This window comes from Cinclus cinclus, chromosome 1, assembly GCF_963662255.1.
Source record: "Cinclus cinclus chromosome 1, bCinCin1.1, whole genome shotgun sequence".
Lineage (NCBI taxonomy): Eukaryota > Metazoa > Chordata > Aves > Passeriformes > Cinclidae > Cinclus > Cinclus cinclus.
This window is the reverse complement of record NC_085046.1, coordinates 134,583,451-134,609,419: the sequence shown is the minus strand read 5'-3', so window position 1 is coordinate 134,609,419 and position 25,969 is coordinate 134,583,451. Positions and strand designations below refer to the sequence as shown.

Sequence of the window (25,969 nt, the reverse complement as noted above, 5' to 3'; positions counted from 1 at the left end):
TAGCCCGTGACTTCCAAATACCAGCACACAACAGTGGGCTGATAGGATGTTCAGGGTCCTGGAGGTGCTGCCTGGGTTTGGTGGGGGTACCTGCTGATGGGTCAATTTCTCCACTTGTAAAATAGGTGACTTATTTCTTATACAACTCAGTTATCATGTGCAGTTTATTCTTCTAGTGCCTTCTGGAAATGGGTTGGAGGGCTTAGGGTGACTCTGGTGGTCTTGATCTCCCCCCTGTACACATCCACTTCTCCACATTATTCCTATATGTGTGCTGTACTGTGCTGTGCTTATCTCTAGGAGCCAGAACAAGGACATTTGTCCCAGAAAACAGGTTTGTCCCAGGTTTATCCTACCTCTGTGTGGCCCCCATCTACAGCCACATCCTGTTCTTTCTCAGTCTGTTTTACCAACAAGCCTTGGTTGAGTCCACAGCCTATGGCTATCACTGTTGGAGACATGCACATTAGTTCTTTTATTTTAGGCTTCTACATAGTCTTACATCTTCTTCCACTCTGGGTAAGATGGACATGACAGCAAGTTGAAGAAAAGGGAAGATGCTTCTTTTCTAGTTGCTTTTCTCTTTCTCGTTAACATTACTTGATGTTTGTTTGTTGATTTGAAAACCCAATCATTGTATATATATGTTAGAATTAGAAATGCTTAATCTAGACATCATTTGTTGGAGGCAGAAAGATGCTGGTGGCCTTGAGGGAACTTGAAATAGTGCAAGCAAGCTAGGGCAAGTCTGGAATTTATGGTTTTATACTGGTGGTCCAAAGTAATCAAATTTTGTATTTCTTTTTAACCTTTTTAATGCATGCTTTAGTTTCCTTTAAAAAATACACTTCATTTTAGAGGGGGAAGGGCACGATTTCATGGACACCATGTTTCTGGCACATACAGTTGTAGTGCTTGGGCATTAAGGAAACAAATACTGTGGAAAGGAAAATATCCATTGTCATACTGCCAGAGCGTTTGACTCGTAGGCGTGTCAGAAAAAAGAAAACGCAGGGCTATGGGTGAGTTTTTGAGAGCATGTTGCTTAGCCTATGCAAGGTTCTGGGGACAGAAATTACTAGGTCAGGACTAGACTAAGAAAAATTCTGAAATTGTAGTTTCAGATTTTCAGGAAGTACAGGTTTTCCAGAGGATGAGAGGGTGAGAAGAGTTCCTTTGCTTTTCGTGGTATATAGCAGTTGGAGACTTTGGCAGACTCTGGTGACAAAATAATCTTCTAGGACTCCTTCCAAAATTTTTGAGTTCATCTGGATTCCTAGTAAAAACATGTAAAAGCCTTCTCTTAACAGTGGTTTGTCACAATCTTATTTTTTGTTTTATCCTTGGGATTGGTTAACCCTGGCTTGCTGCTGAACACCTCCCCAAACACTCTCTCACTCCCCCTATTTAACAAGATGGCAAGCAAAAATGACAGAAAAGCTTGTGGATGAGAATCAAACCAGGGAGATCACTTACCAGTTACCATAGTGGACAAAACAGACTTGACTTTGGGGAAAACTATTTAATTTATTGCCAATTAGAACTAGTAGGATGATAAGGAAGAAGGTCACCCAAAGCTTGTATGGGAACTCGTTTCATTTCCATGGGTGACAGTGTGGATATCTGTCCTCTGTGGGTTTCAGGACAGCCTGCTTTTCCATGGTCTGCTCCAAGGGCTGCAGGCAAACCTGTGTTCCACACCACTGTCTTAGCTGACAAGTTCAGCTCTCTCCAGTGAGTCCAGTGGAGCCATCTGGAAGTGGCTGCATGTGCATGGGGCAGCCCTGGCCCCTCCTCACCGAGGCCACCCCTGCAGGTCCCTTCTGCCTGCATAACACAGACACCCAATACATCCCTTTATTAGGAGGGCTCTTTGTGTGTAAATTTATTTCTTAGCAGATAAAAGGATTTTACAACAGGCTATAGATTAATAAGTAATATTCCTTCATAAGACCTATTTCAAGATAATGGCATTTGATTAATATCTAGTCACAAGTTCTGGGGAAAATAAAACTGATTAAACTGAAATAAATAGGCACCATCTTGTGCCCTAATACATGATACTGTGCTGTTTTGCAAAGGAAACATGTTTGCATATGAATAAAAAGGAATGTGTGTTCAGAAACATCAACAAGGTGTCTCATTACAAATGTGCCCAGCCATATATTAGTCAAATGTATATTAAAAATAAGATTGGTTTTGGCTAGGTACAGCTTACAATTAAAATTAATGTCAGTCTTTAAAACAAGATGGAACAGGGTAATGTGTTCATCCTGAAATCAGAGTGAAAGAACACACGTAGGCTTTCTAACACATTGTTATTTCTATTTTTATTTCTTATTTTGGTAGCAGCTTTGATTCTAATATGACAGGGTGTTGGTTGTCCGTATATCATGAATTATCCCTGCAACTTAGGTGTTTAAAAAGATGTTATCTGTGCAGGAAAAGAAGTGCATGTAACACCTTGCCACTTGCTCAAAATCACACATAATCGAAAAAAGGAAAGTGATCAGCACAAGCAGTATATCTGTGTTGATGGATGAGTCTTCAGGTGCATTTTTTATACCAGGCTGAGGAAATTGTTGCTCTAACTTGGCTGGAAATACTGTATAATAGCTTTAACCTTCTCTTATTACATCTGTTGGACTTTTTTCATTCAGTATGCCAGCAGCAATCAATACTTTGCTTTAAACACCCAGTGGGTAGGGAGGGTAGTGATGGGTTTACTGACTTGAGATTTTTTAATTGGTCGGTTTTTTTTGCATCTGACTCAACTTTGTTGATTGCTTGGTGTTTGTAGCATTCAAATATAGCTGCAAAACATTTCAAAGTTTTCTCACCTAGCAGTTGGACTTGGTTTCTTGGCCTTAGGCTCTTCTTGCAAAGACAATTTGGTTGCTTTTTATGCTCAAATAATCAATTTAAAAGTCGTGGCAATAGGAACTATTTTCATACTTAATTAAAACCCTTAATGGTATATATATTTTCATCTTTTAATTTCCAATAAGAATTAGCCATAGAATGCTGTTTCTGTAGCTTTCAGTTAACTTGAATTCAGAACAACTGATAGTGGTACCAGAAACAGTGCGGAAATTCTATTTGAAACAAGTCAGAATAAGAAAGCAAATAGAGAACAACAAAATCTTTCAGTCTTGTGTTTCAGGGTTTTAAATACTTGTCTCTATTATTCAGAATGCTGGGTAAGGACATTTTTTTCAGTTACAGAGATGTGTCAAATGCCTAGGTATTTTGATTTTTCATAAAAATATAGTTTTGTATTTTTATTTCTACTTTGTGGGAATTGCCATATAACTTTTATTTTTTTTCCTTTCTTCTTTATTCCTTTCTCGTTCCCTGTTATTTCCTTGAAAAAGGTAGTTTTTAAGTCTTTCATGAAATATCTCATATTTGTACAGTATTGTCATTTAACCCCAGCTGACAGCTAAGTACAATGCAGCTGCTTGCTCACTGCTGCTCTTCCATCCTCAGTAGGACGGGAAGGAGAACCAGATAAAGGCAAAACCCACAGATTGAGATAAGAACAGTTTAACAATTTGTGTAAAGCAAAACTTAATAATAAAAACAACAAAAATAATGATAGTGAGAGAGAAATAAAACAGGGAAAAAGAAGTGATGGACAATACAGTTGCTCACCAGCACTGACCAATGCCTGAGCAGTGCCGAGTTGTTTTAGCCAGTTCTTGCTGGTATCATACATGACTACAGACTCTCACCATCCCCTCTTGCTTCTAAAGCAGGGAGTTACTATTACCCCAGTTAACCACCTGGTGAACAAAGAAACAGTCAGTCAAAAAGATAATCTGACACAAGGGGGTTGAGAGGAGGTTTTGTTTCATCTTCAAGAAGTCCATTCTTATCATTGTCAGAATGAGATGACTGTTCTAATAAATGCCTAAAGTTAAATTAGTGAACAGAAAGGTTGTGAACAAGATAATTTCCTTTCTTGCCTTTTGAAAGTAATGCTTTGTAGTAAAGATAATTTTTCATTTTTTCAGGAGGTGGAGTTCTGAAATTCCTGCTCAATGCTGATAAATCTGATGTGAGCTTTAGAAGATTAAGTAGTTGATACTTTTTTACTTTAATTGCATCTGAAACTATTTGAAGCTTATTGTTAAAAATCACTTGAAGACTCACAAAAGGGTGGTCTTCTGTAGTGTTATATAGTATACCCCTGTAAGTCACTGTTAAGAGGAATCATGCTTCCTCTTTCCATGGTAAGATACGCAGGATATTGACTTTTATCGTAGGCTCAGTAATCATTGCTAGTTACAATGAAAAACTTTCCTACTTTATAGGTAAAAAATGCCTTTCACTGATATCTAAAAATTAAATAAAATACGAGACAGCCAAAATTTATTTTACCTAGTGATTGTGTGATATTTGTCTGGGCTATGGGTTTGGTTTATTTGTTGTTTTTTTTTTTTTCCTTTTAATTATTTCATTCCCTTCTGAATATGTTATAAATTAGCAGAGTAGTCCAAGGGGTGTAGTGATACAGCTGACTCCAGAAACTGACCCTGAATGCTTCTAATAATTAAAAATTTGCAAATTTTCCATTCCAGGTTTCGTAATTTTCTTGTATCACACAGTAATCTCTAATATGAATTTAAGTAGGCCCAAAGGGCAAGCAGGCTGTCTGTTTATTATCTGGGCTTTTTTTGCTGTTGCTTATTAAAATGGTAGTTACCCAAATGCAATTTCTCTTGCTTACCTTTCAGCATGTGTTAAATGCACATCTGATTTTACTACCATCTGGAAAACAGGAAGGTTTTGAAATGCCCTCGAAGGTGGGATTCTCAATAAATGAGGCCACTGCACACTTTGTGTGCACAGTGTGCTCTCTCTGTGTTGCAGTCACGTGCCCAAGTGCAAAGGACTCTTTTGGAGGCAGTCCTTTGTATGTATATTTTTGACTGCCTTATTTCACAGAGGAGAAGGACTAAGTTTCTTTTGCTAGAAATAGATTATTCCCCCAAACTACTGATGGTTTGAAAATAGGAGGACAAGATGTTTAAATTATTTGTGGCTGAATATTTGAGGCCTGTAATGAAACAGTTTTAATCTTAAATGTTTTCACTATTTCTTAGTCTCATGCCTCACTATGTTAAGGATGGCCCTGACACTAAGAAACATTTTGTGCCACAGAATCAATAATTACTTGTTTCCCACCCAGGCTGTCAATACAAAAATACACTTCTGTTTGTGCTTCCTCTTACATACTTGTCAATATCTTCAAAACTATCCCTGTAATATTTTTCAAATTTTGTTTATCTGTTTTTACAGATACATTTCTTTGTAAATATATTTTCATCTTAGTGACAGAAATTTTGATTTTTAGTAATGAGGGAAGAATTTCCCTCTTGTTAAACTAGTTTCTGATTTGTGGACCTTCAGAAATAATTGTAGATCAACTGACTGGAAATGAGCCTATTAAAATAAAAAAATAGCTTCACTGGCTCTATAACCATTTTTATGTGCTCAACATTGTCTATTTGTTGTTGGATTAAGAAGATAGATTTGGTGTAAAAAGGGATGATCTTTAAAGGTCAGTCAGGTACCTCTTATTTTTTTTCAGAAATGATTTTATTGTTCAAATACATATAGGTACATTAGCTTGTCAAATGCCTCTGAAACCCATTGTGTCTAATTTTGTTTCATATATGATGCATATATATATATATATACACATATATAAATCTCTGTGAAATTAGGGGAAACAACCATAACTTCCTGAGAAATGTTTCCCCAAAGATACAGAGAACAGGAATTGCTTTTATTTGTTATTTCTGGAAGACCTCTTTGAAGATTGCAAATCAGATTCTGCAATCTGTGAGTCTGTAAGAGGGACAAGGTGGTAAATATGGTGTGGGTTTGGATTTTTTAATTATATTGTTTATTTTAGAATCATAGAACAGCCCAGATGAAGGGATCTCAAAGGATCACCTATGCCAGGCTTTAATGGCATAAGGAGCCTAGATGAGGTTATCCAGTACTCTGTCCAATTCTGTCTTGAAAACCTCCAGTGATGGAGTTTCTGCTGTGAACCAGGAGAGGTTGTTCCAGTCATTGATTGTTCTCATGGTAAAAAATTTCTCTTATGTCTAAATGAAACCTTTCCTAATGCAACTATTAGCTGTTATCCCTTGTCTGCTCTACCTGACGTCTTGTGAAGAGAGGGCCCCTGATCACTTTGTGGATGCCCTGGAACACTGTGGTGAAGTCTCCCCTGAATCTTCTCCAGGGAGACAAGGCCTAAAGTCCTTCAATCTTCTCACACAGGGGTGATTCTCCAGTCATTTGATGGTATTCATGGCTGTCTTCTGCACCTTTTCCAATCTGTCCATGTCTTTTTTAAGCATTACTCCAGGTGGGGCCTGACAACCACTGGGTAGAGCAGAATGATGATCACATCTCTTCTGTCTGCTAGTGATAGTTCTGCAGATACAGCCCAGGTCCAGTTTACCTTTGGTACTGCAGCACTGCAGTGCTGACTCGTGGTCAGCTTCTTAGTCCTGTTGCCTCAGGGCTTCTCCCTGCCACATGGATCCTGGCCTATTCTGGTTGCTCCATTCCAGGTGCAGGACTGTGCTTGTCTTTGCTTATTTTCCCAGTGTTCTTGCTGCCCCACTCTTCCAGGCTCTCTGTGCCACATGGCTTTCCCTTGTAGGTACATGTCTATCTCATCACCTAGTTTCGTATCAAGAGCAAATTTGGTGAGGGTGCTTTCAGTCCCATCCTCCAGGTACCTTAGGAAGGTGTTCAGTGTGTGGGGCTTGGTATCAGTCCCTGAGGGACTACACTTGTGACAGACAGCCAACCCATTTTATTTAACAGCTTCTTAGTTCAGCTGATAACTTCAAATTATTAAGTCCTATTTCAGTTGTTTAAAAGATAAGAGATGTGACTGTACTGTGGCTGAATCTCCAGTTTGCATCTTATGTTTTTCTGTGAGAATATTTTGTTTGTGCTCTTAATCCTGCAGCCTGATCTACTTCATAAATAGATGATCAAGCTGTATTGCTGATAAAGCATGTCCTGACTGGCTTTTTAAACTTTAATGCCAAATTCTGTTCAAATCATAAAGATTTTGTTAGAGTTTTGTTTTAACCTAACAATCCTCTTGGGTATTCAGAGTTTACTTCAGCACAAAAAATTGAGATAAATCTTAGTCCTAAGTAGGCAGCAGCATGGCTGACATTCCATGAGCTGAACAATGAGCAGAAAGTCAGTCACAAAGCCTCATTCAGCAAAGAAAGAGCTGTATGTGAGAGTGCAGGCAGAAGATAAAGAATAATCCCTAAAAGATGTGCTGGAAGACATAATGAAAACAGTTGGAAATAAAATTTGCAGCATGAAAGTAAGTTTGTTTTCTGTTAGAATTAGCAGGAAATTAAGAACACAGCAGAGAACTAAAGCAGGACTTATAGGAACTACTAGAAATATAGATGAAATTGTTAATCTAACATCCATTTTGCACTGTTTTTGGATCAAGCTGATTTGTAAGTTAACACTGTAGGAAATAATGGATATATTTTTTTTTGGTAAAATGTAGTGGTATGCATAATTTAAAAAAAATCCCTATGGCTTGATTGTTCACTGAAGAACTTTATTATTTGTGCAGTTTGTTCACCATAGTGTCTCTATTTATTCCTGGTCAAAAGCTATCTGTAGTTCAGCTTTAAAAAAATTGCGGTGTGGCATTGCAACAGGATGCTAAATAAACTTATCCTGACATGTAGTAGAATCATATAATTGTTTAGGTTGAAAAATCCTTTCAGGATCATTGAGTCCTACCCAGCACCGCTAAGTCCATCACTAAACTCTGTCCCTAAGCACTGTGGCCACCCATCTTTGAAATATAACCATTGATGGTGACTGTAACAGTTACCTGGGCAGCCTGTTCCAGGGTTGTTTCCTTCTGGTGAGAAAACTTCTTAATATCATCTAAGACTCTCCTGAAGCTACTTGAGGCCATTTCTTCTTGTCCTGTCACTTGTTATTAGTGAGAAGAGACCAACCTTCACCTGGCTACAACCTCCTGTCAGGTAGTTGTAGAGAACCATAAGGTCCCCCCTGAGCTTCCTTTTCTCCAGGCCAAACAATCCCAGCTCCCTTAGGTTTTCTGCTCCTCACAGGACTTGTGCTCCAGACCCTTCCCCACCTCCGTTGCCCTTCTCTGGACACACTTCAGCCCCTCAGTGTGTTTCTTGGCGTGGGGGATCCAAACCTGAACCCAGGACCTGAGGTGTAGCCTCACCAATGCCTGGGACAGGGAGACAGTAACTTCTCTAATCCTGCTGGCCACACTATTTCTGATACAGGCCAGGATGCCTTTGGCCTTCTTGGCCACCTGGGCACACGCTGGCTCGAGTTCATCTGCTGTCAACCAGCACTCCTGGTCCTTTCCCACTGGGCAGATTTCCAGCCATTCTGCCCCCAGCCTGTGGTGCTGCCTGGGGTTGTGACTAAGGGCAGGGCCCAGCACTTTTCTGTATTGAACCTCATACCATTGGCCTTGGCTCATCAATCCAGCCTCTCCAGACCCCTCTGCAGAGCCTTCCTGCCTTCCAGCAGACCAACACTCCTGCCCAGCTTTTCCACACTGACTGAGGGTACCCTCAAAATCCCTCATACATCTCATTGACAAAAATATTAGACAGGACTAAACCCAATACTGAGATCTGTGGAACACCATTAGTGACTGGGCACCAAATGGATTTAATTCCATAGCATAATAATGTGATAGAAAAGTTATTTGAAAATGTGGTATGAATTAGCACAGCTTTTCTTTGCCAGCTAATCGTAGGTGTTACTTCCCTTAAGTTACTGAACAAAGTGACCACTCTAGGAAAGATAAAAAATTATATTTGCCAGTGCAACAGAATCAGCTAAAATTCTTTTAAATTTACAGGTGAATTTTATGTACTAGTTTGAGTACAATTCTGTGGCTTTCATTTCTTTTTAAGTCTCCACATTTTTCCTGGAACTAGAACTGAGGTAAGTGATTATTATATAGGAATGCTTAGGGAAAATAAAAGCCTTTTCTAATGCAAAATATAATTACTGCTTAAAATTGCAGAAAAATGTGCAAATATCATTTAGGAAACACACAAATCAGTTTAGTCAGTTTCCACCACTTTTTCCACATATGTGGGAATTATGGTTGCTCCTCACTTTTTTCCAAATATGCTCAATGTTACACAAAACTGGTACGTTGCTAGTGAGGTTTATCATTCTTAATTCACCTGTGAAATTAATAAATACTTCATAAAGTCTTAGTTCATGACTGTTTTTTTAGGACACTGCTCTCCAAAAGCCAAGAGAAGTTTTCAGGCTACCTACAGACTTGACTGCGTGTGATAATCGCCTTTGTGCCTCAATGCATTTCTCATCGTCAACGTGGGTTACCCTTTCTGATGGTACAGGAAGACTGTATTTAATTAAATCAGGCAAGCGTGGAAACAGTGCATCTGAAAAGTGGGAGGTATGTCCTGAAATAATGTATTTAGGAGTTGTACATTAATCCCTATGAAAGTGTTCTAACTGCATTAATAATGGTATTTGTTATCCTGCTTGGACACAACAAATGCGATTGTTACATTTCTACCTGAAGCTGTGAGTCTCATGTTCTGTGGTTAGTCCCAGTTTGTTTCTGAAAGATTAATCTGGTAAAAAGTGCCTGCATTTTGCATCTATTTTCTTTATTAGAGGGTAGTTTCCTCAGAAACTACAGATGATTTAGTATTGGCAGAAACGTAGGTGTATGATGTAGTGGAAGATTTCAACATGATGGATTAGCTCATTTCTCTACATCTTTTGAGAGTTCAGTAAAGGAAATTGATCATCCTGTTTTTAGATGCTTGGTAATAAATACCATCTGGTTTTTATTCTGTTCTGTGTGAGAATGCTGACACATAAATAAGTTACATTGAAATTGTTAGTGTCGTGAAAATACAAGATTTGTATCTGAGGTTCTGTCACTATTTAAATTGACTTGTTGAGTATGTAGAACACCCAAGGGTTTAGAGTTGTGTTAATATCACAACCCTATAAATCCGCAAATTTTCTCAGCTTTCAGTAACAACAGCTGGATTGAGTCTATATTCATTCAACCGCTGCAGCTTGAATTCTTTGTAATTTATTCTTTCATTTGTTCTTTCATTTTCACATGTTAATCTTACAAATAATGTTTCTTTTCTTCTTCTCTGTTGTTTGGATTCATTTTGTTTTTATCTTAGGTTTTTTTCTGAAGAGTACTTTCTGAAAAAAGCTGGAATACATGGTTTTTTTAGAATTAAAACTTCCAGCTATAGGTATAAAATGTCTCAAGCGATAAGATACGGAGTCCTTCTGAATGAAATTAATGAAATAATTTTAATATAGTGTAAATTTTCATTAATTAATGAACTCTATAACTTTAAATTAGTAATTAATGACATTTTATATCCACAGTGGTGCTTATTAGCATTTCAATATGACAAAATAATACTTATATATCAGTTCTGTATTCTGCCTACCTAGACACGTCCAAATATTGGATGGACTTTTCCAATCCATGTATATAAATAAAAATTCAAGAACTTCTAACCCTAGCTGCTCCTTAACATTAATATTATTCTCCTTCATTGTATTAGAGCTTTTAGTTTCTTATTTCATGGAGGAAGAAAATGGGATCTCTTTGGAAAGCTAAATAATGGCATGTTTGATGATTGAACACTGGCAGTGATGCTTTGGACCTTTATGTCTTCTTGTTTGCATATGTCAGGGTCTACAAAGTTTTTCAGAATGTTGAAGTGTCTAGAGAACTAGTGAGGACCCTGGTGAAATGCTTACATTTTCATCTTGAGTGTGGGTCTGTTTGCCCAGTTGACAGGCAGTCTTTATGGACCTTGTTCTTCTCCTCAGTTGCTGTACCTCTATTGCAGTGCTAAACAGCCACAATGCAGATAGGTTTGGGGATCTTTGTGCTTTCTTCAACGGGCTCTTATAATGATTGTTCAGTATAAGCAATAATGTTTAAAAGCATTTCAGTACAGTAGCTTGATAGCCACAGAAGGAGGAACCAGAAATGTGTGACATTTGTGGGTTCATATTGGCAGATTTGTGGGAGACAAACTGTTTCTGATTTGACATTGACTGAAACCCTTCCCTGCTTTCTGTGAAAGAGTAAGGCTTCCAGCTTTAACTGTCTGAATTTTTATTACATTTTTGTCTTCTAGATTGTGTTTAATGAAGAACTAGGAAGTCCATTTATTGTAGCACACAGTGTTTCATTTGTAAAATCTGATGCACATTCACTAGCTGTGCTGCTGCTTAGAGTAGAAAAAGATGAACTGGACACAAAAGGAAGTGGATTTCATGTTACCTTGGAATGGGTTACAGTTGCAGGAAGAAATGAGGGTAAGTGCTTTATATTTATATTACTGGTGAGTAATGTTTAAAAAAATAAAAATCATGAGTTTTATTCTTTCTTAGAAGTTATTTTTCCACATGTTCTGGTATTTCTTTTCCACCACCTAGATTTTAGATGGGTAATTTTTTCTTATATTTTGAGATCCAGTTTTTGGTTATAGAACTAAATTTTGACAGATATTTTGAAAACAGGAAGAAGTAAAGTTTTGCACTTGTGTCATTAAGATAATTAGAAAACAAGATAGAACTTTATTTGAATATTGTGAAATGCAGTTTCTGTTTAGCCTGCTTTTGTAAAATTGAGGTTGTACAGAATTATTTCTAACTAATACCTGTTGTATTTTTTAAAATGTTGCACAGCTGGATATGGGTCTTTGGTTATGGTTTTTTTGTTGGCTTTTTTAGCTTCCAATTAATGGTGTAGTGGGATTGGAAGTTGTATGAGATAAATGTAAGATCTGTAGCAAAATAAGTAAATATTGCATATTCTAGGTTTTCCTGCAATAAGAGTATAAATTTATTCCATTAATTTTAGACCAACGCATTGAAAGTATATTAGTTAGTATATTAGTACCTACTACTTAATATTTTGTCCTAATAAATTTTGACAAATGATGCTTTATATATTCAATATGACCATATATATGTACATTAAATATCATGATTTACATAAAGGATACAAGACCCCATGTGTCAATGCCTGATTTAAAGACGATTGGATTAAATTAATAGAAGTTCTTGGAATGACTGTGATATGGTCATGCTCATTATGTTCCAAGAAATAAAATTTTGATCCTGATAGAAACGGGATCTTTAACTAGTTGAACTAAAGGAGTTGAGGCATATTGTGATGTTATTAGCCAAATGTTCTTCCATCTTCTACATATACAGTATGGACAGAGTAGCATAGAATATAATAGTTCTCTAGGAAGCCCATTCCAGTGTTTAACCAGCCTCTCAAGAGATACATGCTTCCTAATGTCCAATGTGAACTTCATCTGGTGCAGCTTTGAGCCATTCCCACATGTCTGGTTACTGGATACCAAGAAGAAGAGCTCAGCATTTTCGTCTCCAGTTCCCCTCCCTAGGAAGACTGTAGACAGCAATGATGTTGCCCCTCAGCCTCATTTTCTCCAAACTAGACAGACCTGCAGTTATCACCTAGTCTTAATAGGACATTCTTTCCAGCCTTTTCACCAGCTGTGTTGCCCTCAGTGGCTTTAGTTATGTTTTCTGCTGTTGAAACCATGGATGGTGGAAATATTTCTAAGAAAGCCACATGAGATTAACTGCCTTATGCTTTTGTGGCCAGCTCAACAAGGGAAAGAAATCTCTGAACAGTCTTGTTTATAATTTAGAAGACAAACTAAATCAGTAATACTGTTTCTCTAAAGCTGAAGAGTGTTACTCATGAGAGCACCAACACAGACTTTTGTTATATTTTTAATATTATACACTTTCTTAAAAAAAATCTTATTACATTTGTGTGAATTTACATTGTGTGTTTTATAACTTATGATGAATATTCTTGGAATCCCTAAAAGTGGGTTTAAAAATCTTTCCAAAAGTCTTGCCAGTTCTCCAGCATTTCCAGGGAACAGAAAATCTGTGAAATTACTATCAGTAGAGATGCAAATAACAAAATTGAAAGGAATATTTAATTATGAAGAGAGAAATAAATTTTGATTTCATTTAAACAAACATCTCACAACTCAGACTGATGTATGAACTAGTCTCAAAGATAAAAGCTGTTTTGAGGAATTACAATACTTTACAATCTCTTTCATCAGTAGTCAATTTCTGTAGCTTGCCTTTCCTTGAAACCCTGTCTCTGGATGCAGTTTATCAAACTTTAGTAAAAGTAAGTAGTTAATCAACAAGCCATTTCTTAAATTACCAAAATCTGATTCTTCAAAGCAAAGCCTTAAAACATGATTATGTCTCTTGACACCAACAAATGTGAGATCTCTGCCCCGTTTGGCAGACCGGACAAAGGGATCACACTCACCACTATCGTGTTACCAAAGAACAAAAAAATGGAAGCATGAAAATAAATCAGAATGGGGGCAGTGGTTAGGTATTTTCATATCTTTCATGGTACTTCAGAGGACTGTAACAAAGGTATACTCTTTCAAAGTTGGTTTTCGTTCATTAACCAAACTTTTAGGAATGCTTGCTGTAAAAGGTTGAAATGAGGAACCATCATGCTGCCTTATGAGATTCACAAAATGTGACATGTTTAGCTTTCTTCTGACCTTCTCTACAAGAAAAAAATTATTTGTACAGAGGCTGTTCTGGGCTAGCTGTGATCAGCAAAACATCACAAAAATAAAAGGCAGTCTTAGTTCAATCCAGTATAACTCTTTGGAAAACCACGGTACTGTGATTTAACAGGTAGAATTGCACAGTATTTTTAAATGTAATGAGTTCCTTAGATAATAATTTGTGTTCTAGAAATATATTATGATTTTTTACAATTTGTTTTATAGGTGATCATGGATATGAAATCATTAAAAGGAGAGTTTTGCAAGGAAAATCAGTCCCCCATTATGCAGCAATAGAGCCAAGTGGGGATGGTCTAATGATTGTTTCCCACAAACCATTCACATTTATGCAAAGTGAAAGTGACAAAGTAGAAGAAAATGATGATGCAAAAGTATCAAATGAAAAGAAAGGTAAGATTCTGACAGGTCATGATAGTCTGCTTTCTTCTTTGACTTTGGGACGTATCTTGTTAGTTTAGCATTTGTTTGGAAACTCTAGCAATAAATGTTTTAGTATCTATCTTCTGGACAGATTGACTTTTGTTTGCATGTTTTTTTGCCTTTTCTCTTGGAAGTTATATTGTGCATAAACCTATATTAGGTGCTTTTTTTTTGGATAGGATGCACGTAAAGAACTTTGTTGTCTTAAGAAAAAAGGATATTTTGCAGACAGACATGTAAGTTGTTCTTGTATTAGTTGGATTGCTAATGCCTAAATTTAGGCATCTGTCTGAAATACTCAAATTCAGAAGCTAGTCTTCCCTAGAGGGAGGGGGACGTTGACCTCCCCAAACTGTTATTCATCACAAAGCTTTTTTATATGTAATTTATTCCCGCCTTTCTAAAATTTAAATAATTCTTTTGAAAGAATGAGACTCCTGTAAAATATTCTCTTTTCTCCAGTGGGAAAATTAATAAAAACTTCAACAAAATGCATTCCTACTTTTTTTTTTTTTTGCAATCAAAACAGAACTGTGTAAAAACCTGTTAATGGTGTTGTTTATTCCTAAGTATCACTAATCTCTGTAATGTCTGTTTATGTAATTGTGTCGGATTATTTTACATTTGATTTCTGTTTCTGCATATGAGGCAATGGTTAGTGAACAAATTCTAATTGAAGGATAGTAGCACAATTTTTGTCAATAGTGTGAAAATATGTTTGGAAAATAATAAAAGGGATCACATTTCTGGAATGTGTTAATTCTATACACTGTGACAACTGTGATATTTTACATGTAATTTTATTAAGAATAGTCTGTACATATAATTCTATTGCTAAAGGAGTTCTTCAGTGCACTGAGCACCATGATGCAGTTGCCTTTTGCTAAACCTTATGTAGGCTCTAATTTTATTTGCACAGTTATATAAAATTGCAGGCACAACGGACTCTTAATATCAGATACAGTTTGTGTCAGTTTTTAGGATTTTGAAGGCTGTCATGTCTCAGATAGTAATAGTTTCTGGGGAAGTATAATTCTAGCACCTGTGACTGATCCATTGCAACCAGGGTAGCTGTGGCAAAGGGCAACAGTGCAAGAGTCCTTCCAGAGTCACAGTTGCTGGTGTGAGGCTTTGATCGGTGGAATCTTGGGTTGGGTTGTGACAACTTGAGAGCTTTCAAGGGGAACACATACTTCACTTTTTCTCAACATAGAGAGGTAACTTGTACAAGATTGCTCTTTAGAAAATATATTCATCTATATTTTTATTTTCTGTGCATTACCCACCCACTATGCTGTCATAGCCTTCCTTTTGTATAAACATTTCTCTTAAAAGGCCATTTCTTCTAGCAGTTTAATAATCAGACAGATTCTAGACAGTAGAAAAAGTCAATCACTACCTCTGGACAAGCAGTTTTATTTCATCTCCATTATCTGAGGAAGATTAAGACTACTTAGTCTTATAAAATCATTTCTATTGAGTAGTCAGCATAGCTTCTGGCAAAATATATAAGAAAAAAGTATTCACATATCTGAATGGCAGGTACTTCTAGTATGCAGTAGCTTGTCACAGAATCACTGGGTTGGAAGAGACCTTTAAGATCAATCACTGAGTCCAACCCATGCCCTAACACCTCAACTAAACCATGGCAGTGAGTGCCACATCCATTCTTTTTTAAACACATCCAGGGATGGTGACTCTACCACCTCCATGGACAGACAATTCCAGTACTTTATCACCCTTTCTGTAAAAACTTTTTCCTAATATCCAACCTGTGTCTCCCCTGGTGCAGCTTGAGACTGTGTCCTCTTGTTCTGTTGGTTGCTGCCTGGTGGAAGAGACCAGCCCCCACCTGAGTACAGCCACCTTTCAGGAAGTTGTAGAGAGTGATAAGGTCACCCCTGAGTCTCCTTTTCTCCAGGCCAAACAACCCCAGCTCCCTCAGCCATTCCTCACAGGGTTTGTGTTCCAAGCCCCTCACCAGCCTGGTTGCCTCCTCTGGATCCACTCAAGCATCTGAGTATACTGCACCTGATATTTCCTCAACCAAATTATTAATCATTAATGTTTTATTGTATTTAATTACATTTTGCATTCCAATTTCATAATGTTTCAGTAAATTTAAGAGTAATGGTTAATGCCTATTGTAATATCTATCAGCATATTTGAGTACATACATGAATATAAATTGCCTTCAAAATAAGGGACAAAAATAAATTTGATTACTAAAACGGTGTTTCTCAATTTTCTGATCAGAATGTATTTTGTGTGAATTGTTCAGAGTAGAAGATAACATCGACTCTTGCAAAAACTTTCAGAAAACTCCAGATGTCTTAGCACTGAATGTTGTGGAATCCAGTAATCCTTGTATTTTGTTTGTATTTTGCTGCTTTCCAATTATAGACCCTCTCTACTACTGGCAGCAGACTGAAGATGATGTGACCATAACAGTTCACGTGCCTCAAGACATCATGAAAGATGACATAAAAATACGTTTTTCCCCTGATAATCTATGTGTTACACTAAAAGACCAGCCTCCTTTGATGGAGGGAAAGCTCTATTCATCTGTGGACCATGAAAGCTGCACATGGGTAATTAGAGAGGACAAAAGGTATTGTATGTATTTTTTTGGCTTTTTTAATGATAGGAACTGATTTCAAAACATACACCATATTTCACTTCTGGCCCTTCTGGGATGGTCTCATTTAATGCTACACTCCATGTCCCTTCTTGCAAGAATGTCCCCTCTCCTGAAAACAGTTCACTGGCTTTTGCTGTCTCAGTACTGTTTCTTTATCTAATTGTGAAAGTAATCCCTTCCTTTTGCAGTTATTTTCCAGGAGAAAAGCCCACCCAATATCAAAATGTTAAACATACATTTGTAAGAAGAGTAAACTTAATTAGTTCAATTATTTCTTTCACTGTTTCAGGATTGATTAGTCTGCATGTACCTTTATTGTGTTAATTTCTCTTCTACTTTCTGCAAACAAGTATTTTAGTAATAACACAGTGGAAATTCTTTTGGCTTGAGTTATAAATTCCTTAATACATTTTCCTAAAAGATTATATATAATGTGCATTATAGAAAATGAATCTGTGTGAACTTAACATACTGTAGACCTCCAGTAGAAATGCTCCTGCTTTTTTTATGAGAAGTAACTTTTAGATACTTTTTTCATTCTGAAATAAAAATATGAGAGAATGAAGAGGGAGCAAAAAAATAATTCAGAGCTCCCTAAAACACAGTCAGATTTTCTTTTGTGCATTGTTTCATTTTCGTATTCCACCTGGGTGAGCCATGTATTCACTGACCCACTCTGGTCTGGTTATCTCAGAGATAGTCACACCTTTAATGAATTCAGGAAGAAACATGTACACCATCAGGTGATCCAATCAACAGCTCATAGCTGTTTATCTAAAACAAAGGCTACCCTTCGAGTTGTGACAAGGTTGGATTTTTACAGTTTCCAAAAGGTTAGCTGTGAAGGACAGTAATTCTAAAAAAAAAAAAAAATAGAGGGACTAATACTTTTATATAAACTATTACTGTATATTAATTTTTGACTGTGATTAAAATGTGTGGGGTTGTTGGATTTTAGGTATCATGCTGAAAAATAACTCAGCTGAATAACTTGATTTTTTAATTACTCATTCAAATGAGTGTTACTTCATGAATCTCAGGCTTCCACTTTAATGAGAAAGGGTAATTCCATATTTCAATGTTGTATGTTGCCCTCAGTTCTTAATATCCCTACTGTAGCACCACTATAAATCTATTGATTCAATGTCAAAAAATTTGCTTCAAATGCCTTCTGTAAAAGTATGCTGTTCCTAATACTGGTGTAGTTGCTTTAGAAACTGATTCAGAGTTCACGAAATAGTTGCTGCTATGGTGCAGTAATAGTAACTTAGAGGGTTTTCTGTTGGGGACACTACAGCTGTCATGGCTGGAGAACCTCTAAGAGTATCTAAAAAGTATGATAAACTGAGTATAATAAAACTGACTTCAGTTTTATCATTGTATCTATCTGTTTGTCCAACACAGTATTTAAATGGAATTACTATGTTGGTGCATCGGGCTGTGTCTTATTTTTCATTTACTTAATTAGTCATTCCTAATAGCTTAGTGATTATACTGGGTTCTCTTTGTTGTTTTTTTTTTAACATGTTATGGAAATCTTATCTCTTCTGAGACATAATTTTAGATAGATAATACACATAATTAATTGATGTAGTATTTCTGAGGTCTATAAAATACAAATATTTTTGTCCCAGATGTTTTGTTAGATATAGAGGTAGGGCACACTTAAGTAACCCTAAGAACTACTACTTATGTTTCAAGTAAACCTCTGTAGTAAAATTTTGAGAGTCTTTGAATAGATTGCTTTACAAGTGATTTCCTGCTATACTTGAAATATTTTAATGAGACTGCTTCAGGGTAAACTACACTTACATTGAAAACCCTGATGTTTGTGTATTAGAAATCACATCCTTGGTCTATTTTTCTTCAGAATAGTTTTTGTTAGAATAATTTATTTTATTATTTGAATGCTAATAGCTTCTGTTATGTTATTTTCATTATTAATTCAGCTTGAAGAGAAGTGCTCCTATCTACATTTAGAGCTTTTTGACAAATCTGACAAGTGGATATAGTGTTTTCATGTGCTACTCTTTGTCTTCTCTCTGCATTTTAGTTTGGAAATTTCTCTGATTAAGAAAAATGAGGGATCCCGATGGCCAGAACTAATTCTTGGTGACTCAAGAGGGGAATTCATTATGGAGCCTTCCCAATGCTCTGAAATAGCTGAAAGCCTGATGCATCTTACCTCTGAAGTAATGGTAAAGAGTCAAGAATCTAACACTTATAATTCTTGTACTTTTGCATGTTGTCTTTTCTTGATATCCTAATTTGCACTGCATTGGCCCAGCTCATCAGTTCATTTACTATTCATTCATTTTTAATTGAAGCTGCGACAAACTAATGGCACTAGAGTTGTGAATGCACTTTGAACAGTAAAGCCAACTTCAAGGGGGACTGAGTTTAACTTATATGATGATGCCTTTGTACCAAACAGAAGCCTGATTTAACATTGAAAATAAACTTTGTTCCTGCCATTTAGGATGTGCCAGTTTGTTTCAAAGCAATTAATTAAATGATTTCGAAAGATGTCTGTTTCTTGTTTATCAATAGGTTAGCAAAACTTTTATACTGTCTTCCTAGGGCTACTGTGCTTGACCTACAGACTGAGTGTAAATGGCATGTTTGAAAGTAAGACTTAGGAAACTGAAAACATGACTTATGAACTTTCTGGAATTTTGTTATAAAGAAAGTCTACTGAAAGTAAAATATAATTTTAACTGCTATTTGCTTGATACTTGATTTAATTAGAAAATGGCATCTCATTTGAAACTTGTGAGGTGTGCCTCCCTGTGGATTTTGATATATTTGGTGTTGATTATTACTTTGTTTTTAATAATGCTGAAAAGTGTTATTGAAATAAATTCTATTTAGTACTCCAGATTGATTTCTCTCCTCTCTTCCTCAGTATTTGTGAGCAAGATCTTGTACTGTATCTTTTAACCATAGATTTATTTGTAACTTCAAATTTCTTTTCTTTTTGCTTCATACTGAGCTTAAAGTGATGATTCTTTAATAATAAGTTTTCATTAATTTTAAATAGATTTTAATAAAGTTATTAACAAAACTAAAATGTGTTGTATTTAGAGCTGCTTATAAAATGAATTAATTAATTTGTTCAATATCATTACTGATTCCAAGCTGAAACAATCTTATACTGATGTACATTTACTAAATTTGCATAAGTTTTCAGGGTTGCATGCTTTTGCTACTTAGAAAAGGGAATTTATTGTTCATGTTTTAGTGGTTTATGTACCTTTCCTCAAACTGAAATTGATTTTATTGTACCTAACACATCTGCTGTCCTCTGCAGCAGAAATTGTTCTATTAATTTTGAGTAACTACATAATAGCTTAATCTTTCAGAATGTATGGATATACAAATAGTTCTTCATGTTCAGTTGTTCTTCGGTTGTTGTTTTGGTTTGGTTTGGTTTTTATTTGTATTATTTTTAGTAGTTTTGATTTTCAGTGTAGTTTGTTTTTCTTTTCAGAATCCAAACCCTGAAAAGGAAAATCCACCTTGTAATGCTCAAGAGTTAGAAGAATGTGATGCTTTTCTTGAAGATGGTGCAAGCTTGTGCAGATTTGATGGCAATGCCTTGAAAGTCACTCACATAGTAAGTACTGCAAATTATTACAGAAATACTTTAAAACATTTTTGTTTGGAATTTGACCTCTATTATCAGTACAAAAATCTGTTGACTGTTGGAATCATAAATTTCTTCCATAATATCAAATCACAGTAGCAACAGAAAGTGTCAATCCATATGTGTCGTTCAGTGTCATTTTAGCATAAAAACAAAGCTCCTTTTGTTCTGATTTTAAAAAATACATGTACTTTCACAAGTGAGCCATTTGAAAAAAAACCAAAATTATATCAAAGTAATTATAAGAAAACTGTCTTTTTCAGTGACATAAAATCCTTTAGATGACTTAGTTTACTTTTTCTTCAATAATTTTTCAAACAGCATGGTAGAAACCTGACCTTTTTTACTAAGAAGCTGGAGCATAGATAATACTTCTTTGTCAGTCACATTGAAAATAACAGACTGGGGGCAAAATGCTTGAAAAGTGGGCTTGATTCAGGTTGCAGGCAGCCCTGACTAACAGTAAGCTAGGATTCAATCTGGGCTGTTGCCTAAAGTTGGAAACAACAAAATTATATGAAAACATTACAGATTAACTCATTGTTGTGGGTTTTTTTTTTTTTTGTTTTTTGATTTTAAATTGGATGAAAGCAAAAACTGCATCATGATTGTAGCATGGTTGGGGCTGCCTAGTAAGTTGTGCAACCTCTCTCCTTGAGATTTTCAAGGCCAGACTGGATAAAGTTCTAAATAACTCAGCCTAAACTACTGCTTTTCACACTGAAGGGTAAGAAATGTCCCAGAGACATTTCACAGATCAGGAGGAACATGAGCTCATGGGATCATAATAGGCTGCTTTCTAGCAGGCAGAAAGACATTGTGGAACAAGTTCCAACTGCAGGGTGCTTGTAAAGAGTTCTTAAGATGGGTTGCATAAAAGTAATTCAAAGGTTAATGTGTTTAAAGCATTAAACTGTCAAAGGACAATTACTGTGGGTAGAAAATACTAAATTCAACCTCTTCTATGGGAACTTGCAGTTTTCGACCTTGTTGGAGTATATAGAAATAGGAGTATTTCAGTATATTTTTCAGCATCCAGGAATATATTTTCACTTTGATTTAGTTCTTCTTTCAAGTTGTTTGGGGTTTCTTGTTAGCAATTATGGGGCCTTTTCCATCAGAAATGGGGATTTTTACTCACAACTCCTACAAACATTTTTATTGAAGAGTGTGCTAATCTGAAATTTAGTAATGGCTTGATTGCAAATAAATTTAAAAATGTTGACATTTCATAATTTTAGCATTCCAACTAATCCTTGTTTCACTGTTTGCCAGCTTTTACTTTAGAGGGACAGTATTTTCTTCCCTGTTAGCCCTGCAGAAAACCAGATGTGATTACGTAAAGAGAATCTTTTCCTAGCAAGTAGTTGTAGGTTAGGAACTATCCTAGAAAATAATTTCTGCACAAAACACATTCCCATTTGCTTGTGTAATGGACATAATGTTTCTCAGAATATTAGTCCAACAAACTTAATTGCACCTCCTTGAAATGTGTAAGGCACTTGTGGTGTATTGAGCTGTTGCTCAGTGGGATGCAGCATAATGTATTCGAACATTTTGTCAAATAGCAAACATAAAACTGTTGATCATCTGACTTTGGCAGTATGTGTAACAGAATCTGCCATGTGTGCTTTGAATCAATATTTTGTATTTGCTTTGTTTTCAGATTAATCTTGGAAGCAACCAGTATCTTTTCTCAGTTGTTGTGAATCCCAAAGAAATGCCATGCTTCTGCCTGAGGCATGATGTTGATGCTCTTCTGTGGCAGCCTCACTCTGACCAACCAGAGAATATGTGGGAACACATTGCAACTTTTAATGCTTTAGGTAAGAAGTCTCACACCTCTGAGACTTTTGTGTCTGAATAGTTCTGGTATGGCTCATGTTGATACTTCATTTACTTAAATCTGAATTTAAAGTTATTATAATTCTGTTGATAGCAGCATGGTAGCTTAATTTTAGAAATAAGGGAACATAGAAATGAAGTGTTTATGCCCTGGGAGGAAAAATAGCCTTTTCAGGCCATGTACAGCATAAAAGCACTGAACTGCATAGACAAAAGGAGAGCTCCTTGGATAAGTGACCTTGAGTTAGAGACTGAAAAGCATAATCACCACCTTAATACTCACACATACCTCTTCAGGGCAATAGCTGCAGTTAATTAATTGTATGTCCAGGTGTGTGTAATCTTACGGTAAGGTATTTCAATAAATGACCTTTAGATTTTTCCTGTCTTTTTGACCCATGTAATAACCATTGGCATGCATTTTTCCATGGAAGTGAAGCAAATAGCCTTCCAGAAAGATCACTTTGCAAAGATTGTGTCTCAGTTTCCTTTACAGAAGCATGAAAGGAAATCAGTCTGAAATGAGTGTGTTTGATAGTAGAGTCCTGTAATGAAAGTGGAAAAGGGAGGGTTTTTTTCCTTGAGTGAATATTAACAGAAATTACAGTATGTTGAAAATTAACTCTTTTTTTTAGTCAGTTCTAAACAGAGGACAAGTTTTAAGTGTCTGTTCAAGATTAGGTAGGCTCAGAATTCCTAATTTTTAAATGTAGTTACACACCAGGAGATGAGAAGGGAGAACAGATTTATTCTATTTAGACTGCTAATATTGGGCCAGCATTGCCCATATGAACCATGTCTGTGGCCTTATGACTCAGCTGAGAAAATGAAAGACCTTGCGAGGCAGAAAGGAGCCAGATGTGGGAAGAGTATCTTGCTGCACATATGTATCCAGTACACCAGTTAAGATGAGTTACATGAGAATTGTATATTGGTATTAAACTGGTTAATGCATCCCTTCAGAAGGTACTGGCTTATGTAATAAAAGTGGTTTGATGGTTTGGGCTCTTTTTGTTGGTGTTGGGTTTTTTGGTCGGTTGGTTGTTGTTGCTGTTGATTTTGGGGTTTTTTTGGTTACAAATTGCATATTATTTTTTGAGTTAAACTTGGTTTTTTATCCGCCAGTTAAAGTTCTCTTGAAACCCATATATTACTTATCCCTTCTACTTGCTTTTGGGCTGTACAGGTTATGTCCAAGCATCAAAGCAAGACAAGAAGTTCATGGCTTGTGCTCCAGATTACTCCTACGCTGCTCTTTGCGAGTGCTTGCGACGAGTTTTCATCTATCGCCAGCCGACTCCTCTGGCCACAGTTCTGTACAACAGGAAGGAAGGAAGACAAGTAGGACAGGTTGCTAAGCAGCTGGTAGCAACCCTGGAAGCCAATGATCCTATCTTAGGCTTTCAAGCTACAAGTGAGAGATTGTTTGTTCTCACAACAAAAACCTTGTTTTTAATAAAGGTGAACTCTGGAAATTAATTATTCAGTGTGCTCTGCTGTAGTTTGTGTTAACAATTTGCTGTAGAAGTGAGTTGGTAGATGATTTGACAAGTTCAGTGCAATTTGCTGAAAGTCAGAAAGGGCATGTTTTACAGGGGAATCAAATTTCTTCATTAGAATTTTTCTGTAAGAAAGTGAGTTTTTTGACTTGGCTGCCATGGAAGTAAGCTTTTTCAGAGCTATGGTAAAATGTCTTCTGAATTTACATCTTTGTCACAGTAATTGTCAGATGCTGCTACTGCATAGGTGAATAGTTTTTTGTGTTGCTTTTTCCAAGTGGCTTTATTTGCTATACTTCTGAGTTTTGAGTATTCACTGCTGTTTCCACTGTTAACCTATGAAAAAGTAGTCGCATAAAGAGATACAATGTGGAAAGTAGCATGTACCATAAAGAAAACAAATCCCTGTTCAAATACTGTTGACCAAAGAACTTACATGGTATTTTGACATTCAGTAGTTTTGAGTGAAATGTGAGTGAAATGAGTGGGGTATTATGTTTCTTATACAGGTAATTAAATGGAGCAATTTTACTGTATATGCACATTTTAAATTATTGGTTTGGCACTTATTTATACTTGCAATAAAGTCTGTTCACATTTCTAGAATACACTTTAGTAGCTTTTTCCAGAAGAATAAAAGAGTCAGTATATAGCTGGCAATTATACATCAAGTGCTGTTACTTAAGGTCTTGTCATACTCTCAGTTGTGCCATTTTCACTTGACTTTATGCTTCATTTCAAGTGACTAATTTACAGTGAGAAATTGCTGACAGAAAAAGCACTGGTATTGTAACCTGGGATGGGATACTCAGAGCTGCTTCTGCCTCAGATGCCACTGTAAATGCTGCATTGTGACTTAACTGTTCTGTCTGATGTCTGTGATGCCTGAGTCAAAACGTGATATATTTGCAATGTAAGAGTACTCAGGCCAGTGAGGATGCTTTGGTTTAACAAACTGGTATGGTTAATTGGTTTGAATAGTTGTATCTGAAGATTTTTTTGTTTCTTATTTTAAATTGACATTGTCAATACATTTAAACCAAAGAGTCAGTTGTGACAGCTCCACCCTGGGCTGGACTTTCTTCATAGTTGGCTTACAAATCCATAGCAAAAAATGCCTAATATGTTGTGTATGGTTGGAAAGCTGCTCTCATCAAAGTACTGAGAGACACAAATACAGGCAGCCTTTTAGTTTGCATCTCCCTACTAGTATTATTTCAGAACTCTGTAAGAATCTATTGAGAGAAGAGTAAGTTTCTTTAGTTGTGACTGTTTCGACTCTCCTGTAAATTCTCCAGATTTGTATCAGTGAGCTGATTAAATAGCAAGAGGGAGGCAAGCAGTTGCAGCTTGCAAAACCCTCCAAATGCAAAAGCTTTTCAAGGGACCTGATTTTCCTTCTCCTCACAGCAGGATTATATTGTAAATCCAATATTGAAAAGCTTTTATTTACTTTTACTTGGGTAACTTAAAACAGACCGGATTTGTAAACTTCTTTTCATTCTGTCCTTTTAAAACTGTCTTGAAAATGCTTTTTGGAAAGGCTCACTGAATGTATTACCATTGCATGATTATTTTGCATCTAAATTTTATTTGTTGTCCAGTAATGTCAAACAAGGTCGTAGAATCCCTGCAGAGGTCCTATGAGTGCTCTTGGATGCATGTGAATATTACTTAGTAACCTGGGGTTTAATCTTTGGGTATACAGAATTAAGAATGTGGTACTTGGAAAATGGAGAAATGAAAGAGTAAAGGAATCATAGTCAAAATGCTTTTGTCACCTTTGGTCTACTGCAGGCAGCTTCAATATAGATGAGAGTTTCAGCTGTTCTTTGTCAAATTCTTCTTGCTGTGAATTACATGTCTGGAAATGTGCTCTGCTGTCTCCTGCAACAGAGGAAACAAAGCAAAATGGTTACCTCTTCAGAGGTATTAAAATATGCAATGACTTGAACTCACATTCCAAATGTGTGTCTGTTTCAAGGGATTTCTTGTTTGCATCTGAAACTGAACTCAGCACGGTTATGTGAAATAACTGAACACAAGGAAAAGGTTCATCCCTTTTCCATGTTACTTATCTGTTTGTAATCATGGTTCCCAGGAATGATGTATCAAAGTCTCTTGTTTTGCTTTAATGAGAGTCAAGTATATTAAATTATTTTTTAACTTGAGGAACATAGAGTGCTGTTGCACATCAAGC

The 25,969-nt window shown here is 36.3% G+C and overlaps 1 protein-coding gene across 2 annotated transcripts in view; it reads left to right on the top strand.

Moving 5' to 3' along the window:
* The window catches only part of NUDCD1 (NudC domain containing 1), a 35,305-nt gene extending 9,810 nt beyond the window's left edge, over nt 1-25,495 (top strand). For both annotated transcript variants that reach the window (XM_062491294.1, XM_062491302.1), the window contains exons 3-10: nt 9,320-9,505; nt 11,241-11,421; nt 13,923-14,108; nt 16,542-16,749; nt 18,833-18,977; nt 20,270-20,395; nt 22,092-22,251; nt 23,457-25,495. In XM_062491294.1, the coding sequence (XP_062347278.1) occupies nt 9,320-9,505; nt 11,241-11,421; nt 13,923-14,108; nt 16,542-16,749; nt 18,833-18,977; nt 20,270-20,395; nt 22,092-22,251; nt 23,457-23,749 (1,485 nt within the window). In that variant the 3' untranslated portion in view covers nt 23,750-25,495. The remainder of the gene's footprint in view (nt 1-9,319; nt 9,506-11,240; nt 11,422-13,922; nt 14,109-16,541; nt 16,750-18,832; nt 18,978-20,269; nt 20,396-22,091; nt 22,252-23,456) is intronic.
* Nucleotides 25,496-25,969: the final 474 nt, after the last annotated feature.